The 21,751-nt window shown below is 37.1% G+C and overlaps 1 protein-coding gene across 1 annotated transcript; it reads right to left on the bottom strand.

The window, feature by feature from the left end:
• Nucleotides 1-528: 528 nt before the first annotated feature.
• slc17a8 (solute carrier family 17 member 8) lies at nt 529-19,963 on the bottom strand. Its single transcript, XM_066705454.1, has 12 exons — nt 19,453-19,963; nt 14,559-14,811; nt 14,243-14,361; nt 10,620-10,734; nt 10,142-10,229; nt 9,268-9,354; nt 8,238-8,380; nt 7,509-7,658; nt 7,186-7,318; nt 6,483-6,593; nt 5,246-5,373; nt 529-1,975 (listed from the first exon to the last, which is right to left on the bottom strand). The coding sequence occupies exons 1-12, from the start codon at nt 19,551-19,553 to the stop codon at nt 1,622-1,624; spliced, it is 1,782 nt and encodes a 593-aa protein (XP_066561551.1). The 5' UTR covers nt 19,554-19,963; the 3' UTR covers nt 529-1,621.
• Between the last annotated feature and the right edge of the window lie 1,788 nt (nt 19,964-21,751).

Genomic DNA, 21,751 nt, shown 5'->3' with positions numbered 1-21,751 from the left:
TAAATATTAGATAAAATTAGCTTAGGGACAGTGTAAGTTTATGGAGATGGACAATGTTCTAATTTAGACTACAGTTTGTTGGGAAACTATATAGATAGACTCAGGCTGATGAATCAGAAGAATTGAACTAATTAGCTCTTTATCAGTCACAATAACCATATACGATTCAGTTCATGTTTGGAAATCTTGAAGATAAAGAAAAGGATGTTTACACAAAGCTGGTGGGAAACAAGTCACTTCAAGAGGGTCTGAACAATATGTTCCTCTTGTCCGAGGTGGAAACGTACAAAAATGAACAGTGGAGCGTTGTTTGTAACACGTCTGTTTCCTTTCACTTGCCCAGTGGAATGACTTGCTGATATGATAATATTTTGTGCTTACATTCTACAATTTCACTAATTTCTCTTGATTCAGCATATTTTTATGTCTTTGTGAGACATACGCACAATCACATGTATACACACAAGGAGGCCTTAAACAGGAAACAATAAAAATACTTACATTCTGTGTAATTAGGGTGGCATGCAGTCGGATTTGGTAGCCACACATTATATCAGAAGAGTTTTAATTTGCAGGCTAGAAATCCACGCACAACAGTGTGTTTAGAGATGTCACAATACAAACTTTAATTTATGAAGAAACTCACAGGAAACTTGTCTTGATCACTTTAACACAATACAATATATGATCGGCTACCCATTAATAAAGTGCATCTTCGAAAATGAACAAACTCCCCAAGCAAGAAACTATAGTAGAACATAAGCAATTTTTCTTTCCCATTAAAAAAACAAAAAAAAAGACGAAATTAGACATATAATACTATTCAGTATATTGTAACATCCCCAGTTAAAGCCAAAGGTTCTTATTTAGAGGGTTCTGCCCATCTATGTGCCAACTCTTAGAAAGAGAAATGTGTTTTCCCTCAGTGAATAGTGAAATTGCATATTGTTTGACAAAGGGAATTGAATGGTTTGAGCTTCAAGTTCTCCATTCATATTTTACCAACACAACATAATTATAGTACATAGTAGTACATAAATGAAATAATTTATCCTCATCACAGTGCCAAAGAATATGTCTCTCTTTAGGTATGTTGTTTTAGGAGTTAATTCACTGTGATTTAATGGATTTTGATGATTCTTATTCACAAATACAGTTGTTTCAAAATGTCGTTAAGCATTCCAAATTATATTAAACTAATACACGTTTTTCAACTGCAGAATTCACAGCACCGGTCAATAAATAAATAAATAAATAAATAGATCAACAAATAAATAGACAATAAAAAAATAAAATTATAATGTAGGCACAATAAATTGGAAAAGAAAAAGAAACAGGTTATTGTGTTATGTTTTGGCTGAAAGGCCTCCGAAGGGAAATACTTCTGGAATTTATCCATAAGAAGCTGTTCTTTTCCAATTTCTGTTTTTAAAGAAGCAATTTCCTACAAGATGTCCATCAGCTCACTGTTGCTTTTAATTATTTCCCTTTTGTAAGCCTTACTTGTTTGTGATGTTGTTTTTGCCTTGGTTGCTTTGTTCCTTGTAATGTTGTAGCATCCAGTAGAATGCATATTATCTATCAGATGTGCCCCTAAAGTTACAATTAAACCCATTCATTGTCATTGGGATGTATCCTGGAAATTTCCATTCTCATAGTGGTAAGAAACCTGCTCCTCATCTTGCATATCCATCGTGACTCCCTTTTTCTTTTTCCAGCCTTGCTTGCGGTTGCTGGGGTTGTGGGTGGTGGCTCCGTAGGACATTTTCTTCATGGGGCTGACAAAGTTCTCGCTATTCAGCTCGGTTTCCTCGGCCAGCTCGTCTTCTTCTATAAATCCACACTTGTCCTCGCTGGTACTCTCAGGGTCAGCCCAGTCCTGTTTCTCCCCAGAGGCAAAGATGGCGTAAAAGATGACCCCAGTGTAGTGCACTATTGAGGCAATCAGGAACACGTTCTGCCACTCCGCACGAGTCTGGGAAGATGGAAAGAATCAAGACTGATTGTGTACATGCTTGTTTTCTCTCTAACTTTGGAAAACATAAATGTATTAACACCTGTCCTTATAGTATTATTGTTACTAATATAACTAGTAGTATTGCAGATGCAGGCCAGCTTGCCAGGGAAAATGTGGATCCGCGGATATCGGTGTCTCCCAATCTGACCCTGTTCAGATGTATTTGTAGTTTGTTTTTTTTGAAAGGTGTAGAATTGAAGCCTATGATTTTAGTCCTGGAAGGATTTAGGTCTTTGGCTTCCATCTCAATTCTTTTTTTTTTAATTTTTATTTACATTTTAAGTATTCATATTAGTTTTCAACCAGTGATTTTGGTAGGTGTGAATTTCCCACATATAAGGCTGGTTTCACATATGCAAATTAGCACTAGTCATGGACTACTTAAAGTAGAGTAGTCTTAGACTAATTAAAACCTAACATTTCCACAATTCATTTTTTAGTCACATCCTGTCAATGAAATAGTTTTAGATTATGCATCTTTTGCATCAAACAAGTATAATTAGCAAGGATGGGTTTATCTGAAACTATGGACAGTGAATTGTTCCTGGATGTTATTTTCCCAATTCCCTGAATCCTGTGACTGCTCATTTCAGGCAGAATTCATTAAGCAGTGATAGTTTGCATCATCAGATTAATTAGTTATTAGCTTTCACTGCTGTGAGTCAGCAGAAACAAATTTGTTATCTTTCGAGTTAGAAGCACTGACAGGTGGAGGGGTTTTCAGTGCGCGTGCTGGAACGTATCGAAGACATTTGTCTATCAAAGCTGCCATTGGCCCTTGTGCCCGTCACTCAAACAGGACCCTTCTGCTTCCTGTTTGTGTAAAAGGTGATGTCTGCACAAAGACTTCCTCTTTTTGCCCTTCGCCTTGGTTCATCAAGACAGATGAGAGCTTCTGTGTTTGTGAATAAAAACCAGAAACTGCGTTTTTCGGCCGATTCGATACAGTTGTTTGTTGTTGTGCTATTTTAATTTTATTTAAATTACCCAAGCTGTTTTGTTCCATCCACACCATGGAAGTCCATCAGCGCCTCGGTTCATCTCATCTCATCTCATTATTATTATTATTATTATTATTATTATTATTATTATTCAGTCTAGTTCACTGTGTTGGTTTTTGTCCACAGGACTTTTTCCTCCACAGCGAGAGCGCACATAGTGGCAGTAGCTGACGGCCTACCTAAGCCTCAGTCGTAAGAGACCTCACCCGCGAGAGGGGCTCCTCCGCAGCTGTGGCTGTTGGAGGTCTCGCTCTTCCAGTTTACTGCTCATTTTTTGGCAGTGCAGTTTCTGAAAGGTGCGCGCAGGCTGAGGCCTAACCGCGCTCCTTCTCTGCCTGCGTGGCGCCTTGATGTAGTGCTGGACACACTTTTCAAGGCCCCGTTTGAGCCCTTGCAGTCAGTTGACCTCAGATTAGAGTCACTGAAGATGGCATTTCTGTTGGCAATCACATCGGCAAAACATGTGAGCGAGTTACACGGCCCGTCCGTTCACCCTGCGTGTGTCCATTTTGCGGGAGATGGTTCCGGGGTTACAATTCGGCCTAATCCTGCGTTCCTTCGGAAAGTGTTGTCTCCTTTCCATATCAACAGGTCTATTGAGTTGATGGCTTCCATCCTCCTCCCTTCTCTTCGGAGGAGGAGAGTAGGCTACACCTGTTGTGCCCATTGCGGGCTCTCAGGTGCTATTTGGAGCGCACTAAGGACATTCAGTGCTCGGACTAATTGTTTGTGTCCTACGGAGCACGGATGCGGGGTCAGGTGCTTTCAAAGTGGCACCTCTCGCACTGGATTGTGGACACCATTACCACGGCCTACGAGTTAGCTGGAGCCTTGGTGCCTGAACACCTGGCGGCCCACTTGACTCAAGGCGCCCCACTGGCAGACATCTGTGTGGCTGTGAGTTGAGTCTCGCCGCACCACCTTTGTTCAGTTCTACAGGCTGGACGTGACGGGCCCGGTTCCTTTTATTGGGAATCCGGTGTTGGCTTCAGTTGAGCCTCAGTAGCCTATCAAGCTGCCCATGTTGAGCGACACAGAACCGTTTTCCCTTCCTACCGGACTGTAAATGTAAATGTAAATAGTTCATTCTGTAGGTGGGGGTGCATGTGTTTTTTACACCTGTACCCCACCATTGTACATAGTTCCTTTGTCAGCAGGCCTGTGGCCCCGCCCTAGCTATGCTAGTTGTGCTGAGGACCGCTGCTGCTATATTCAACGGTAGGCTTTGAGTTTACTCTTGTGCCCCGCTGTGTATATAGTTCATTTATTGACATCAGTAGCTTGTCTGTTGCCACTAGCTGCTGGTCGGCAGTGTGTAACTTGCTCCTGTGTCCTACGTGTGGTGCATGAGCTGGTTCCTACACCCTGCAGTGAATATAGTTCATTGGAATAGACAGTTGAGCTTGTCCGCTCCTAATTAAGTTGAGTGTGGACGACTGCTCCTGTTGTTACCGAGGGAATGTTGTGCCTCGCTATGTATATAGTTCCTTTGCCAGGAGTCTGTGGCCCCACCCTAGCTATGCTAGATGTTGTGTCCAGCGGAAGGCACTTGAGTTGGCTCTTGATGCCTCGCTGTGTATATAGTTCCATTATTTAATTGAATTATCCAGCAGTGGCTATCCAGTCTGGTTAGCCTACTGTATGTTGAGCACAGGGTGTGGTCTTGGTATTGGCCCCCCTCCTAGTCCTGCTAGTTGAGCAGGAAGCTGCTATTACTAGACGTCGCGGTAGGCACAAGGTTCTTGTTGCCCCGTGGATACACCATTCTTTATTTCTTCCCAGTTCAGCGTGACTGCGGTCTTCGCGTCTGGCCAGCCCAGATGTGGCCCCAAGGGGCCCCTGTGGCTTCTATCATAGAGTTGGTACGGCTCCTAGTAGGTACGCCTCGGGGCAGGCTCTCTTACCAGCTCGTTGCCTCCTCCCTTACGACAGTTTGGTTATACTGTAACCCCTCCCCCTTGGGCAGTGCGCAACCTATCATTTTAAAAACATTCACAAATATGCTACATGTAGGGAGTCAACACATCCTTCCAATAAACATCCTCCATATACAAGATAAAAATAGCTTTACATATATAACTGCAATAAATATGGCACATTACAAAATGTCCAGAAAAGAACTATTGAAAATAGAAAATGTATTACATGGTTATGTTTCTCTGTTGTATGGGATTTGCTTCACCTTAATTACTAATTATATTTTCCATTTGACTTGTCACATATGTACCTTGTGTTTTGTCAGAGCTCCCACAATTAGCGGACACACCATCCCAGACAAGGTCCCCACACCATTGGAGATTCCCATTAGAATACTGGCATAACGAGGAGCGATGTCTAAATGATTGACATTAAATCCTGCAATCACATTATGAAGAAAATATTAATTAGCAAACAAAATTATTATAAAATCACTGAAATAAAGTTATCTTATGAGAGGAATATGAAATTGTTTCGTTGTAACCTGAAAAAGAATCAGCAGTATTTTTAAAAACCCTGGTAATGAGAGAATAATAAATTAAGTGTGTTCAGTACATTTACTAGGTGAAAATGAAAATCCATAGCTGTTTAATAATATACAGAGTCTGTAATTGTGCATTCTGGCATGATTGATTAAACTCATGAGCTACTCATATTACATATAAAAAAATAGTACTAAAGTTAAATGTCTAGCAAGGTTTATAAATATATATTTTGAATACAGCTCTACCTGTGTAAAATAGCTTAAGAATCAATACAATATATTGTCTTTAACTGCAAGTCTGTAAGCGAATCCATCCCACTGTTCCACCTAAATCCTCTGTGAGCCTCCGAGCTATGAAATATTTAGAGAGAGTACATTTGCAATACCCTACTTGGAAGAGTCAAACATGGGAATGAATGCAGAATGTGTTTTTAGGATGTGCTTTCAAATTGACTGTGAAATTCCTGATCAGCAAAATTCCTCTTTTTGCTCACTATCATGACTGTTTTACATGTGTGTGTGTGTGCATGTGTGTGTGTGTGTGTGTAAGGCTTTTTATACATTTTTTGTACAGATTTCTGAGTTTCATTTTTACACCTTCTCTTAAACACAGTAAGCAATCCATTATATTTTGTCAAATGAATGCCCATTGATGTTTTACAAATAAGGCAGACCTGTCTAACTCTAATTTTGCAGCACACCAGTCTTGGTTAAACTCTGTTATGAATGCGTTTAATTGAAACAAAAGGAGATTGGTCCTACTCCTAGTCCTACTCCACAATTTGCTTTAAGTGTATTTTGACAAGGATTTTATTTCCTTAAATTACATGGATAGGGGAAAAAAGGAAAAAGGCATTTGGTTAATAATTTATCTCTTTATGCTATCTTTCATTGATGTAGTCATGACTCTAGCCCAGCATTTGCTCCATTGTTAAAAATTAATCCAGGATACAATTTTATGGAGGTGTTTCTAAGGTATAACTGTAGAAGTACAGCTGCTCACCAGAAATTGCAAATCCACTGAATCCAACAGCCAGTACGAGGAAGGAGATGGCGACCCCTCGTGTGTGAGAGAATCCCACCACAAGGAGTAGGGTTGCCTCCATCCCAAAGCCTGAAAGTCAAAGAAACCATTCACTTTGGATTGGATAGACGTACATCTGTGTCAACCCTCTGGATGTGGAAATAAACTCAGGATAATCATGAAAATGTATTTGTTTGTTTGTTTGTTTATGTCAGGGGTTCCCAAAGTGCGGCCCTGGGGCCAAATGCGGCCATCTAGGATGTTTGATGCGGCCCCCTAAAGCCAACCTTTTTTTCTGAACCTTTACTACATTTTTACACTTTTGTAAATAGGGGGGAAATAATAAAACAACAATTAAAGTTCATAAATGTTCCCTAACAGAAATGTATAGGAAATTAAAAGGTATGATTTGGGACATATTTTGTTTTCATCTTTGGTTAATTTTCTACTGCAGCCCCCCCATTCCATGCAACCTCTGGAAATTGGCCCTCCATCACCAGACATTGGGAACCCCTGGTTTATGTGGACCGCTTTAACCCTTCACGTTTTGGCATGATCCATGCATTTGGCATTTTAGTTTAATTAATTTACAGAAAATAGTTTTGCAAAAACAAACAAAAAACTACCATATTTCAGAATAATTCATTTTAAGTGAAAGATATTACATTTTTTAAAAACCTACCTCCACAGTTCATGATTTTTCGTACAGTTGTTGTGGACAGGATATTTCTGCTCCTCAGGAAGTCTGCTAGCTGCCCTCCAATGGGGACCACTATCGTCATGACCATGTGTGGGACAGCAGATAGAATCCCAACCTGCCACCAATGAAAAAGTGGGTTAGAAGCTGTGCTCAGACCGGTGACTTTTTTCTGCCTTTACACACCTATCAATCTGAACACTACTGCCTTCCCCTGTGACTTATCATGCTGCCTGACCTTGGAAAACCAGAACGATGCATCTAAAAGCCGTTGAACATAGCAAACAGGACGTTTAACTCCATCCTACCTTACTGATAGCAAATCCAAACACCTCTTCGAAGTAGGCCGGTTGGCTGATGAGCAGCAGATAGAAGGTCCAGCTCCTGCAGAAGTTTGCCACTATGATGGCATAGACTGGCATGGATGTGAAAAAACGCCTCCAGGGTGTCTTGAATTTCTAAAGTTCAGTTTCATACAAAATGCTCAGGTGTCAGGTGTCATAATGCAGTGATTCGGTGCAATTAATACCAGTACCTTACATTCCTAAGACTAGAATTCCTCAAGCCCTGCTCCACAAAAACTAATTTGTGTTTTACAGCACTTAGTTATTACTGTTTTCAAACTTCTCATCCTTGAAAATCATTAAAAACTTGGAATACAGTTGGACACGACTCAGAAATGAGGTCCATCACTTGCTGGCAAATTAACCTAAGACATCTTCTCCTCAAGAACAGCATGAAGGACTCAGATACTCTTGTTGTACTAAAGGATAAATCAGATACATGCAAAACAACAAACATCTTCACATGATGTTACATGTGTATTTACATGTGAATGGGTAAAAAAATACCTGCTGTCTTTCAGCAATCCAATTTTTTTACAAAAGAGATTATTCTATCAAACAAATGTTGTGGTATATGGTATGAATACTGCAATACAATCAACATATTGCAGCAAACACACACACACACATACATACTCTATAGTATACATCACACCAACAGAAAAGCAGTCATTTTTTTCAATTGGGCCATACCTCAGTAGGACCGAGTATTCTGACCCCCTCCCCAATGGTGGTCTCTATGTATGATCTCTCTTCTTCACTGATTGTGGGGTGTAGAGCAGGACTTCCATAGGCAAGCAAAAGCCAAAAAGTGTACCACACTATCCCAAACACTCCTGATGGTAGAAAACAACAAAGATCACAAGCCCTCCACTAGACTCCAGAGCAGGGCAAAAGTAACAAATCCCAACACCTGAGCTCCATAGGACTGGTTGTATCATGTTCCATCTCAATCATTCATTCAGTTACTCAAATATGTATATGTGTAAGTAAATACGTTAATATACATATAAATATATAGTAAATGTACCCAAGTTATCTTTTAAAATTAAAAATAAAACCCAAAACACTTCTGTATACATTGTTGTCAAGGGATTTGTCTGTTGGTGTGGCAGTTTGCCACTCTTTGTGGGACTGTGTGGATCAGGCGCTCAGAGTTATTCCCGAGACGGCGGTTTAGATCCAGATCTAAACTACACACTTTTTACAACTAAACTTGCTGATGTTCCACCAGGTTTGTTATAATATCCTAGTTTATTATTTGGCATCATATTTAAGTGTCTTTTCACATTTCAGTTCTGGTGCATGTAACCATGTTAGTAATGTCTTAAGCAGTGTAGTAGTGTACCCATTTCACAACGTTGCCTTCACTAACACCTATAACACACAAACAAAAAGAAAGCTGAGTGTAACTGTATATTCTTGATCTTCTCAAGAAAATATTGAATGCATATTCACATAACCTCACAAAGGGATTTGGTTTTGGCAAATGAAGGTGGATGGTAATCTTTGGTAATTTCCTCTATTCTGGGTATGAAAGCTTTATCACTGCCACCACAAGCTGTCTATCTCTTGTATATCTGCATTTATTGGGCAGCAGTTACTCGAATCGAAAACGAATGTGCTGTAACAGCAACCTCTTTTGTACACTCAGTGTGCTGTTTGCCAACACATTTTTTTTCTTTTTTTTTTTACGATGCCTGGCTTTGGTAAAAGACCTTACCGTATACATAAAAGACAGAGGACCATCCAATGTACTGCACCAAGATCCCTGCTAAAGGCATGGCGATCACAGCACCAGCATATGAACCTGAAGACACAACAGATTAAAAATCATTCAAAGTACATACACAGCATTACGCTTGTTGCAGGAGGTAGAACTCTTTTAGAAGATACTATAGCTCTTTTTTCATGTTTCATTCAGTATTTAAAATTTTATCTGCTAAGACTGGATAGGTTCTGATTAATTAATAGCCATGGCAATGACATTTAACTGTGTCGGAAAATAGGGTTTTAGCACTGTTTGAACAGAGAGTCAGGGAGGAAAGTGATGATGCTTAATATGCTTAACTAAAGGGAATGTACTCTGGCTTCAGAAGCTATAACATCTGCAGGCACTCGTCATTGAAAACTTAATGTGGAGAGGTTTTTGAAGTACAGGTCTCCATGGTACCCAATCTTTCATTAAAAGCAGAAGGCAGCTTTTCTGCATACCAGAAAAAGAAAACACATAGTGCTGTGCCGGGCAAAGAGGAATAGATTTTTCATGATGCACATTTAGCAGAAACTCCTTCCAGCCAAGTAAACCATCACATGTTTTTGTATTTATATACAAACTGAAGTAGTCACTCTAATGCAAGTAGGCTGAGATGTATTATATATTTGTTAAAATAATAATAATACGAAGAAGAATAGTACATATGTATATAATCTGACATTTTAATGAAAATATATGTACTCTGCTTATTGAGACAAATGCAACTATGAGATAGATGAAAAATAAATTACATTTACTTACCACTGTATAAAGATACAGGGGCGGTGCTTAATTTAAGACTAGATGGTCAAAGAAAGATGGTAACCATAGAAACACTGACCACAAAAAGATGTGGTTGCCAATCGACTTCGTTCCAGGGGCGGTGCCCATTTGCTCCACATCCCATGGCATGCTGGGTATGTCACACCCTGACACCAAGAACATGAGACAAAGGGTACAGGTATCAAATTATTATCCACAGTTTAACAATTAAGGATATAGTTTTGAGAAAAAACATTTAGTTTAAAGCAGTCCTATTCATAACCATAAACATTTTGCCGAACAAATATCTCCTAAAATCATCATGAGATGATGTAAAAATAATATATCAAAGCCTGGAAGCTGTTTATTATAATACATTGTCTGATCACAATAATTATACAGATTAGTAAATGTAGTTTAGATTAAGCAATAAAATATGAAAAAAACGTATATGGTCAACATATGGTCAGAAAAATTGTTTGAATGAATTCGAATGGTGGGTGACCTTCATCAACATCAGTCATGAAACATTATAAAATCATTTTTATTTGTCTTACCTCTACAAGGCCCTGCAGAATCCTCACAAACATGACACAGCCATAGTGCTGCCTTGCGGCTGCAGGTATGAACATGTTAAGCAATGATGTCAGAAAAATGGCAGCTCCAAATACCCTAGAAGAAAGGAAATACATGTAATCTTAATATACATGAATTTAATGTGGTCACCAATGTAATTTATTTATATCAATGAACACAAATTTTCATAAAATGTGGGCATCTCTTAGTAAGTCAGCTGCAAGGATGGTTTCTCATATAAATATTGCTTTAGGCATCATTGTTCAGCATTGGAGGCCTCACGTCTGGTAGAAACCCAAAGCTACACAAGGTCTTGGGTACTGAGTTAAAGAAGGAATCAAAATTTGGAATTAGGAATAAACGTCACTTGTTCTCTGGACCACTCTCCTCTAAACCTAAACAATTAAACAGAAAATTAAGAAGGTGAAATGGATCAGGTAAGCAGCTATGTTTGAACAACAGGACCAAGTAGGGCAAACAAGAGACTTCTGGGTAAATGTTGATGTAGCAAAGCACAATGGGAAATCAGAGCAGGAAGGTGAAATTGATAGGACAGGGATTTGGGAAGGAAAAGAAATATAGCCATCTTTTGTGAATTTTTTCTCATATATCTTTGGGGCTTAATTTCTCCAGTATGAATACCTGTAATGGCTGATTCTTTTACATTTCCTATTTATTCTCCAAATCCCATCATTCCCCTTGTGATATTTCTGTGTAGTCTATAAAAGCTTTTAAAACCAAGCTAAGCTGATATTAGAACTGGTTATATGACATTCACAGAACTGAGTGCAGTTATATCTCTTGGCTGAAATAAACTGCCATTGGTAGTGGTGCCAGCCCATATCATTAATTAATACCTAGATTACAAATTCCTTGTACTATATTGTTAAATATTCATGAAGTTATGATGACATTGCACTTCATGACTTTTTATGGCCCAAGAGAACATTGCTCACGGCCAGATATTTGTAATCAAGGTATTTTTTTTAAGCTCAGAACCTGGGTAAAGAAAAAGGCCTAAATAAGTAATGTAAATCAATAAAAATCCATTACAAAAATGGCAATAGGAACATTATCCGCCTGTGTTAGCTTAAGGGGATTTTATTTTAAATATATATGTCTTAACTTAGACTCATTTATGATTTTAAACAGATTTAATCAAAAGTCACATTATAGCAACTGCAAGGAAAATGAAAGTAATATGTTTGAAGTGAAAAGAATGAAAAAAAAAGATAATATTCATATTTCACTCAGCCACATGCACAGCTGGAGAAATACTCCAGGAACTACTTTATTTAAAAATATCTATCCACCTGAATTAGCACAGGCAAAATGAATGCCATTACTCATTTCAAGGTTCAAGTCTGAAATGTACATAAATGTCGTCTATGTTTTATTTAGTACCATTTTCTGAAGAGTGAGCTATGCATATCTGAAAGACAAGAGAGTCAGTTTCGAGTTTATGATTTCATTACAAAGTACCTGGCTGGAGACACCTCTTGCTGATTAAACTCAGCCGTCTTTTTCTATCTGTAGACAATATTTCAAAATGTGTACCAGTAAAGACTTAGTCTCACCTAAACACAACCTGTAGGTTGAAAATATATATTGAGCTTAATTTCTGCAATATATTTTCAATATATAAAATAATGATATGGATTACAGACTAAAACATATTTTAAAAAGATATCCCATATATTTTAAATGTACAAAAAAGGGGGCAATTGTGGCATTTCACTGGCTATAAACTGAATTTAGCTCTCAGAAAACAACATCGGGAAGGTTTTTCAATAAGAATATGGGGGCCTTCTTTTGAAAATCTATTTTGGCAATGTCCAGGTGTCCACACGGGGCGACCAGCCCACATGGGAATCGACCAGCCCACCGAACTAAAATATGGACCGGCCCATCTGGCAATTGCCAGAATTACCCGATGGCCAGTCCGCCTATGTCCTCATGCCTTCCAGAAGATTCCCTTACTGATGGTAGAACAAAATTAGACTTCTTGGTGCCCTAACATGTAAAGTGTACAGTGACATAGACCCATATTAATTATAAAATGTGTAGATCTCTGCTTAAATATGAAAATGAGGACTAAATAAACCTTAAATAGGATTAACCTGTACATGTTATATATTACATATGTAATTCATAGCTTCACAATGTTTTCTTTACCTTTCATGCAGGAGTGAAAAGAGAAAATCATACAAATGCTATAGAAAAACATATAATTTACTGGTAGTTAGCTTATTATTGATTTAAAGTTCACTATACTTCCACCTAGTGGTCACTGTATATCGCCTTACAAATGCATACAGCATATACATTATTTAACCTTTTCTCTGTATTGTTATTAATTATATCACCGATTTATTAAGTTATTGATTTGAGGACACCAAGCCAGCAGTTAATGGTCACTGGACATGCTTTCTATTACTATTACTTTCAAATTACATTTTACTTTTTCATCCTATCTTTGAAAATTTAACTGGATTGGAGCGATGTGTTTTATGTACAAAGCTGTTGTTTCAGGACGTAAACACTGGATTGGAGCGATGTATTTTATGTACAAAGCTGTTGTTTTAGGACATAAACGAATAAAATGAAGGGAAGCATTTGTACACTAAACACAGAGAGAGTTGAAAGACACAGAAGTGTACTACCGTTACAAAACAGCAGAGGTGAAATGGTGGTGAGATGGTGAAATGCCAAAATTGTATTTGCAATTAATTTTTTATCACCATTCACCAGTCACCGTTTCTTTCTCTAATTGTTTCCAAGGCAGTGGGTAAGTGACACTTGTAATATTGCAAAGCTAAGTCTCCAAAGTGAAATCAGAACCTGCATCTTTAATTATTAACTCTGTCAGCTGGATGTCCTCTTTCTCCGTGAAGCTTTTATTACAGCCTTAATATCATCTTATCAGCATAAAACACTACAATAACACAATTTAACCCGTTAAATACAGGCTTACAATTGTATTTACATTGAATTAAACACTGTGTGACTGAAGTCTGTGGTTGAGGTTCAAATATGACAAGGTTCACAAAGTTCTGAAGCCCAAGACTAGGTCCATTCAGTGATTCGAACACCAAACATTTTGTCAAATATCAAAAGAATTGTTAATTAAACACTTCAACCTCAGGGTCCTTCTCACAAACTGATAATGCAGCATTACATTTGAAATACTGGGAGATGTTTATCTACACCCAATACTTTTGCATTTCTCCTGTAAATGACAGAATATCACAGTTACACACAGTACAAAGCTTCTCTTCTGTAAAGCTGACAAACATGATAAAACAGGGTATGGCAAAGGTAGGGGGAAAAAGTAATATTGAAACACTTTATTTCAGTATAATTCTGAAAGAATTGAATGAAGTATCCATTTTCTCAAAACATTAAATGATGTGGAGGAGAAATATCATTGTGAGGTGATTTTGTTCCTTTTAGATAAAGGAATGTTCTTCCCTCCCTTTTCCATTTCTGATAAACATAAAATATATATATAAGCAAAAACTAGTCAATATGTCTTTATATTCTGTTAACATTGAAATGTAATCAAATAATACAAAATTACAATCAAAATCAAAAACAGTCTCACCTATTGGCAGCTAATTTGTTGGAGATGAAACCCCCAGGAATCTGAGTGACAATGTAACCCCAGAAGAAGGAGCCGTGGATCAGTCCTACAGTCTCTGGGTCCCAGTTGAATTGTGCGGGCTGCAAGACAAGAGCAACTCTTTACAACCATAACAGTGGAATTAAATCAATTGCATTAAGGATAAATTGTATTAAAGTGTCATATTGTGAAGGCCTTACTTGTTTAAATCATTCTGTGGTTGGAATTTGAATCACAACTACTTTGCTTTCCATTATTTCACAGTTCTTTCATGTGTATATTCATTTATTTTAATTACCTGCATCACAGCTGTTCCATTGATGTAAACCGTGCTGTTGTTGACCATCTCCACGATGGCCACCCCCAGATTACACCTGATGCCGAAAGAAATGCAGAAGCCCAGGCCACTCATGATGGCGATGATGTAGCGCTTGGGCAGGCCGCAGCAGTCACAGTCGCACAGCGGGGGCTTGTGCTCTGGGGCTTGCACGGGCCTCCCATCTCCTGTCAGCTCGATGTGATCCTCCTCTACGTTCATGCCATCGATCTTCCTGCAAGAGCCAGGAGCCATATATAGAAATTGGAAGCACTTAATTGTGTTATGCTTCTCCCAAATGTACTCCATTGGGTTTTAGAAGACATTGCCAAGGAAACTTAGACTTAGTTTGGGCCAGTTTAAGCCAGTTTAGGCGGCCTTTCAATTGAGTTAGCTAAGACTATAGATTTTGGTGTTCCTCTGCCTGCTGAGAGGAACTAAAGCAATTACATTCCATACACTCTGATACTTTTCATTCAACAGGAAACAAATATATAGATAATTTGAAAAATCTGTCTTGTTTATCTGTCACCATGGGAATTTCTAATGTCTAGCTCTAATTAGATGATTGGAGGTCCAAAAGGTCCTCAGAATATGCTTCCACTGAGACAAAGAGTCCATATCTGACCTGGTGCTGACACTGAACTTACAAGGCATAGTTTACTTTGTTTAGTTTGCTCCATTTCTCATTTTAGATCTTCCTCTTTATGGAAGGAAATAATCTAACGAGAATATATATCCAGACAAATATAGTCTCTTTGGGTTCACATTTAGTCTGATTTTGATGGAGATGCCAAAGCAGAGGACTGATCAGTGTCTTTCTTTGGTTAAGTCCATGTTTGATCTGAGTTTCTAACGTGTTTTCTAGTAATTAGTAGGAAAGTGAAGCAATCTGGTACAGTAATCCAAAAGATAAAAGATATTGAAGACTGATGTAATTTATCTGGTTACACTGACCATAGGATCTTGGCACTTTTACTATTTTACTGTGGTTTTTACCATAGTTTTACAATGGTTTTCTGTGGGATCAATACACATTTACTGTGCTTTACTACACTGGACCGTGGGAATACCGTGATTTACCAAGATTCATATTTCTAAGGCATGCTTAACAAAGTATACCATATATATCTGTGTATGTGTGTGTGCATATGTATGCACAGACTGGGTCAATCATGTTTGCTCTCAGTCAAGGCGAATTGAGTTCTTGACTGGAACCCATTCACTTTAATCTTGATTTTTAAAAGGAGCATTGAGGCTGTACCTCTCACTGGAGCCCTTTCAACACTGCTGGCTTAGTATTGTGGTGTATGCTCTTGTGAGAGCCCCTTTTGAACCTCACTGGTTGTTGTTTTTTGTTTGTTTTTATGAATAAAGCCTTTTCAGCTGTTCAGATAGGAGAGGGAGCAACCTTAAAGCTCTTTCAGACTGACAAAGGAAGGTGACTGCAGACGATTCTCTGCTTTGATCCTGATGGGTGTGTTTGTTTGCTAGCATTTCACTGAAGGCTTTTAAGTCCTCCTGTATTCCTTCTGAGACAGAAGCTCTTTCCTGTGTTCTGTCCCATAAGTGCTTGAGCTCCCTGCATTGATCTAAACAAGCACTCGGGCCCTGACAAACAACTCGCAGTGACCGGTCCTGAGCACAGTGCCAGGCTTTATCCAGGACTGTGCTCTCCAGGTGGGAGGCTCAGGACTAACAATTCAACTCCTCCAGAGGTATCTCCAATGACCTTGGATTGAGGCTATCCTTGTGACTGACATCTGTGAGCCTTCTTACTGGACCTTCCTAGGTTGGGAATGGTTGATATTTTGGCTCCTGCATTGATGAATGACTGTCCTTAAGATGGGCTCCATTTCCTGACAGAGGGAATTACCGTTACTCTCAGTGTGAAGGAGGGAGAGTGTGGTGTTCTTTATAAGGTGTTGGCTCAAAAAAAAAATGACAGGGAGAGGCCACAACCACACCCTATATTCCTCATTTGAGACTTTTGTACTTTAGTGTTATTAACCAATGAGGTCTGTGTGTTGTTTAGCAAGGAGAAAACATTTTAAATTACATTAATTTTCAAAATATATATTCAAATAATCTGATATATACATATATCAGATACAGATAGATAGAAAGATCTTACAAACTGCAACAATGTGATTATGTTGACATATTTGTATGAGGTGTCAGGATATGCATACATTAACTATACATAAATTTTATATTACTTTAGTTGTGCACTATTGAGCCAATGAGATCTGCTTTCTCCATTCGATGCCCTCTTCTCACCCACGGCCCATTACAGCACTACCTTTTTGTTTATTTATATTAAAAATAGAATATGAATGACAAAGTTCATGGGAATAATTGTCATAAGAACAGCTGAACTTGATAATATCAGGAAGGGGGGAATTATTTCCCAGTGGAAATGCTTCTCTGCAGGGAGCACTAATGGAAACATATTTTGCTTAAAAAAAAATGTTTCTGCCACTTAACAAACAGAAAGTGGTTTCCATTAGAACAATATTCTCAACTATAGTACAAGATCACACGTTAAGAAAGCTGAATCGAAACATATCAAATCAAATAATGTTAATGTGTACATATTTTGTATTATTTCGATGATTATTCCCAGATGATGGTATACCATCCATGTGGTGTTTTACTGGATGCTGTTAAACGACACTTAAGCCATTTTAACATCACAGATGCTTAGCCGTGTCATTGAATGACATCTGTTCTGAAAATTGGAAACACAATCTAAATATTTTAAAAGATACAACACTTTTCATGCAGTGGCCTAAATAGAGATGCTATTAAATCAAATAACTTTGAATAATTCTGGCTATTAATTAATAAAAAATGTAGTACACATCACACTGAAAAATATGCCACAGCTCAAGAAAATTAATTTGCCCTGTATCCTTGTTTATTTGCTCTGGCTATTTTCAAACATTTGTTATGTCTGTGTGGTATAATTTTAATTGATGAAATCAGTGTTTAAGGGCCTATATTGGTTATCAAGATACATATTTACATCATTTACACAATGAAAGGCCACGACGATATTTTTTCAGTAATACAATAGCTTTCCATCATCCAAAAAATTAATAAATACCAGAAAATGAAACAAAGATGCAGCAATGTGCGTTATTTTATTACTATCTGATTTATCTGGTGTTCTTTAAGTCCACGTTAATCAAATCAAAAGTACATGGGACTCATTTTTGACATGAATTTATGTTTGCTTGGTGTAGGTCCATAAATCATCGTCGACATGAATGGGCTGGAAGAGAACCTTATTACCTTTTATCTTATGCACATCAGCAAACAGGCAATAATTAAGTGGTACCCGTTGAATCTGGTTTGTGAGGAGCTCCTAGGTCTGTAGAGGCAATTTAAAAATGACGGTACCATCATTTCTTTTTTTTCATTTTTTCTATTATTCATTTATTGGGAATTATTTAGAAGTATGTCCTGTTCATGAGTTAAAAGGGATAATGAGATAAGAAACAAAAATAAAAAGTGTTTAGGCATGTTCTAAAATTCTGTTTTGAAACATCTAGGCTTCATTGATATATTTAGTACTCATTTTTTTCCTAACCCAATTAACTGTAATTGTCATTATATTACTTCATATTTAACTGTAACACCTGGAAAAAAATTGTGTCTTGAGCATTTTTTATTATGTTCAAAATTCTGTGCTACTATAGAATAATACAATTTGTGTGTTGTTGTTGTTTTTATAAATACATTTATTTGTTTGTTTGTTTATTTAATAAATTGACATGCATTTCTCCTGCAGTTTATTAATAAAATATGTATTATAGCCAAAGGATTATGTTGCCAGGGATGAGAAAAATATGACAATATAACATTTCTTCAACTGGGTGGCTAATGGCTTAAATTCACATTGAACAATGGTATGAATTTTATTATTTGGCTGTTGTAACCTACAACTCTTGCAGAGAAAATTTTTCTTGAGCAAAAATAAAAATGTATACAATAAATTAAATATCAAAAATTATTATGCCACTCTTTTTTATAATAACATATAACCAAATAAAATAAAAAACATACTAGAAACATCTTAATATTGAAATTGCATTTCATCAGTGTATAGGATTTGCATTTGCAATTCCTGTTTTTAAAACCAATATTTAATCAATATCTCTTTAAATATTAATGTGTTATAGATTTAGAATTTGTCATTTCAGTCACCGCAGTACATGGTTAATTTACTATCTTTGGTTGCCATGATTCATTTTGCTCAACACAAAGTGAGGGCTACACTTTTTACTTTGCGCTCGTACTTTAAACAAATTTAGAGATGCTCCAATTGATATTACATAACTCTTCCATATCTTAAGTACATTTTTCATATCCACATTCCTGTTCTTCTCAAATATACAGATTTCTTTAAATAATGCATGTTGTTCCATCACGCTGATTATGTTTCACAGACATCATGATACTTTACCAGAGACAATTTTGGGATGGAATGAAAAGATTAAAAGATCTATTTTAGAATATATATATATATATATATATATATATATATATATGTATTTATTTTTTTCATTTTACATATACACTGTGGAAACAATTGCCATCCAATGTGTGAATATGTGAACAATTTCCATATATAAAATTATATTTACAATTACACTATATATATATATATATATATATATATATATATATATATATATATATAGAAGCCAAGCTTTTTAATTACATCTTCTTAATAAGATTACATATTCCAATGTGTTTCAAAATCTAATAATCACGTAACATTTTTTATTAAATAGCTTTGTCTTTCAAGGCTTCATATGCTGGTTTTTAAAGAATAGAAAAATGCAATACTTGCCACACAAAAACTTACTTCTGCAGGTTTCCCAAGGAGTCCCCTACAGTGTGTCGGACTTCCTCCTTGCCAGGTTTCAAAATCTTCTCCTTCAGTCCAGTAAATCCTCCAAAAGGCATCTTTTCTCTCACTTGTCTTCCTCGCTTTGAATCACCACCCCTTGGTCATCTTTTCAAGTTTCTCCTAGTGCTTATTCTATCTCCACCTGTACCTGATCCCTCCGAATTTCCAAAGCTGCCACCAGTTGCTATGGCAAGGTGGAGAGGGGATGGGGATCACTGAAGGATCCTCAAGGTTTCAGCCGACAGACGGGGTCTAGGGCAAACCATATCATTCCCACCGCAAAAGATCCAACCTCAGACAGCACTTCAGCAAATTAACATGCTTCCCCCCCCTCGGTGCAGAGGAGCACAAACTCAGTGTAGGTCACTTGTGGTTGCACATTCTTCTAGGTCCTAGTGAAAACCCTGGTGAGAGCCAGTCTCTGATAGCTCTTCCAAGGCGCTGATGTGGATGTGGCAAGCTGACCGGCAGACAGCTGTGCCGTATATCAGAGAGCTATTACCTGCCTCAGATCCAGCCCCCTTTTTCAATGAGATCTGATACAGAGCCAAGGGCTGGAAACTAAGTTTATAAAAAATTGACAAGTTACTCTCTTGGTTCTGGAGTCCATGACGCAGGCTAGGGTTGCATTAAGGCTCTGATGTGCACAACTTAAAGGAGAATTGAAGCATCCATTTCATACTCCACTACAGCAGTTTCTTGAATATTTGCAAGCTTTGTTCTAACAGTAAGAGACTATTCGAGCTCAATGCATGTGTGTGAATATTATTGCCTTTCTCAGATATGTAAAGAATTTCTACAGATCAATGTAATCCCTGGATGTGTATGTCTCCCTGGTGTTGTTCATATGCAACCTCAAATTAGGGAACCACATCATGTAGTGATATCAAAGTAGATATCAGTGAATGGTTAGATCTAGTGCTCGAATTGAGCAGAGTATTTGCACAAAATGAGCTTTAATTGAGGCTTTTTTATACTCATTTCCCACTTCATTCAAGTAAAACGCACTACTGGTACTCCTTAATATGAATGCCTCGATGATAATTAATAATCATTTAGTTTTAGCATTGCAGTTACATCGTTAAACACCTAATGATATGAACTTGGCATAAAAAATAACAAAAACACAACTCTTTTTTTATGTTGGATGTGATTCACATTAATAACATTCTACTTCATTATCTTTAGAAGAATGGCCTTGTTTTTTCAGCTGTAATTAAGCATGGGCATTTATTAATGTGTCGAACATTTCATTAACAAGGGCCTTAAGACTATGTTATCATTACAGGGATACATATCATAACCAACATATATATATATCAGTGTTTTTAATTAAATATCAGTATAAGACTTAAGTGAAATGGTAACATAAATTTGAATTAAGATTACTTGACTCCCTGACCCAGTAGGTATAGAATTTATATGTTTATTGTCATTATTGTTTTATATTTATTTATTTATTTATTTATTTATTATTTGCCTTATCATTACTTAATGATAATGATTTATTATTTGCCTTATAAACAATATCATATAATTATCTACACACTGAGTGCAAAGTTTGGACCTTAATGGCAACGATAGGAAAGCACAAATAGACTTATCATTAACCAGCTTAAAGACGTTTATTCTTAGTGGATTGACTGCCACCTTGTGGTCATATGTGGAAATCCATTTTTTTATTTGATGTATTTTTCACTTAATATTTAGAAATTAAAGTCGTTAAATGAATATCAATTGAATGTTCCGTAGGTGAAATACACATTGAAACGTTATTTCTCTGATGTAACCATTAACCATTAAAGCAAGAATAGTATATTTTAGTATTTTCAAAATTCAAGTCACTACAAACAGAAATACTTCAGTTATACCTCAACTTTAATTATTAATTACATAATCGTATTTCTCCAGTCGCCTTTGTTTGAAACAGTGCCACCAAGTGTAATTGTGCTGTATGTTGAGAAAAATACAAAATGTAAAATTTCGTGTTTACACTGTGAAAATATATAACGTTTCTGGTGTTACTAGTTAGTTCGTTAATTTCAGATCGCCAGTTTAGCCAGTTTTTGTAATTTTCTTGGATATAAAGAAATTACTAATAAATTGGACAGGTTGCAATTAAAGAGGGGCTGCTAGGTAATACTTTGATGCACCTAGTAGTAGTAATGGCAGTAGTAAAAATACCGTTTGAATGAATCTTCATTCATTGTGATTCTCTTAAAATAAAATGCCGGTGTTTGCAATGTTATCATGC

The sequence above is a fragment of the Amia ocellicauda genome, chromosome 5 (genome assembly GCF_036373705.1).
Source record: "Amia ocellicauda isolate fAmiCal2 chromosome 5, fAmiCal2.hap1, whole genome shotgun sequence".
NCBI classification, from domain to species: domain Eukaryota; kingdom Metazoa; phylum Chordata; class Actinopteri; order Amiiformes; family Amiidae; genus Amia; species Amia ocellicauda.
This window is presented reverse-complemented; position numbering and strand designations above follow the sequence as displayed.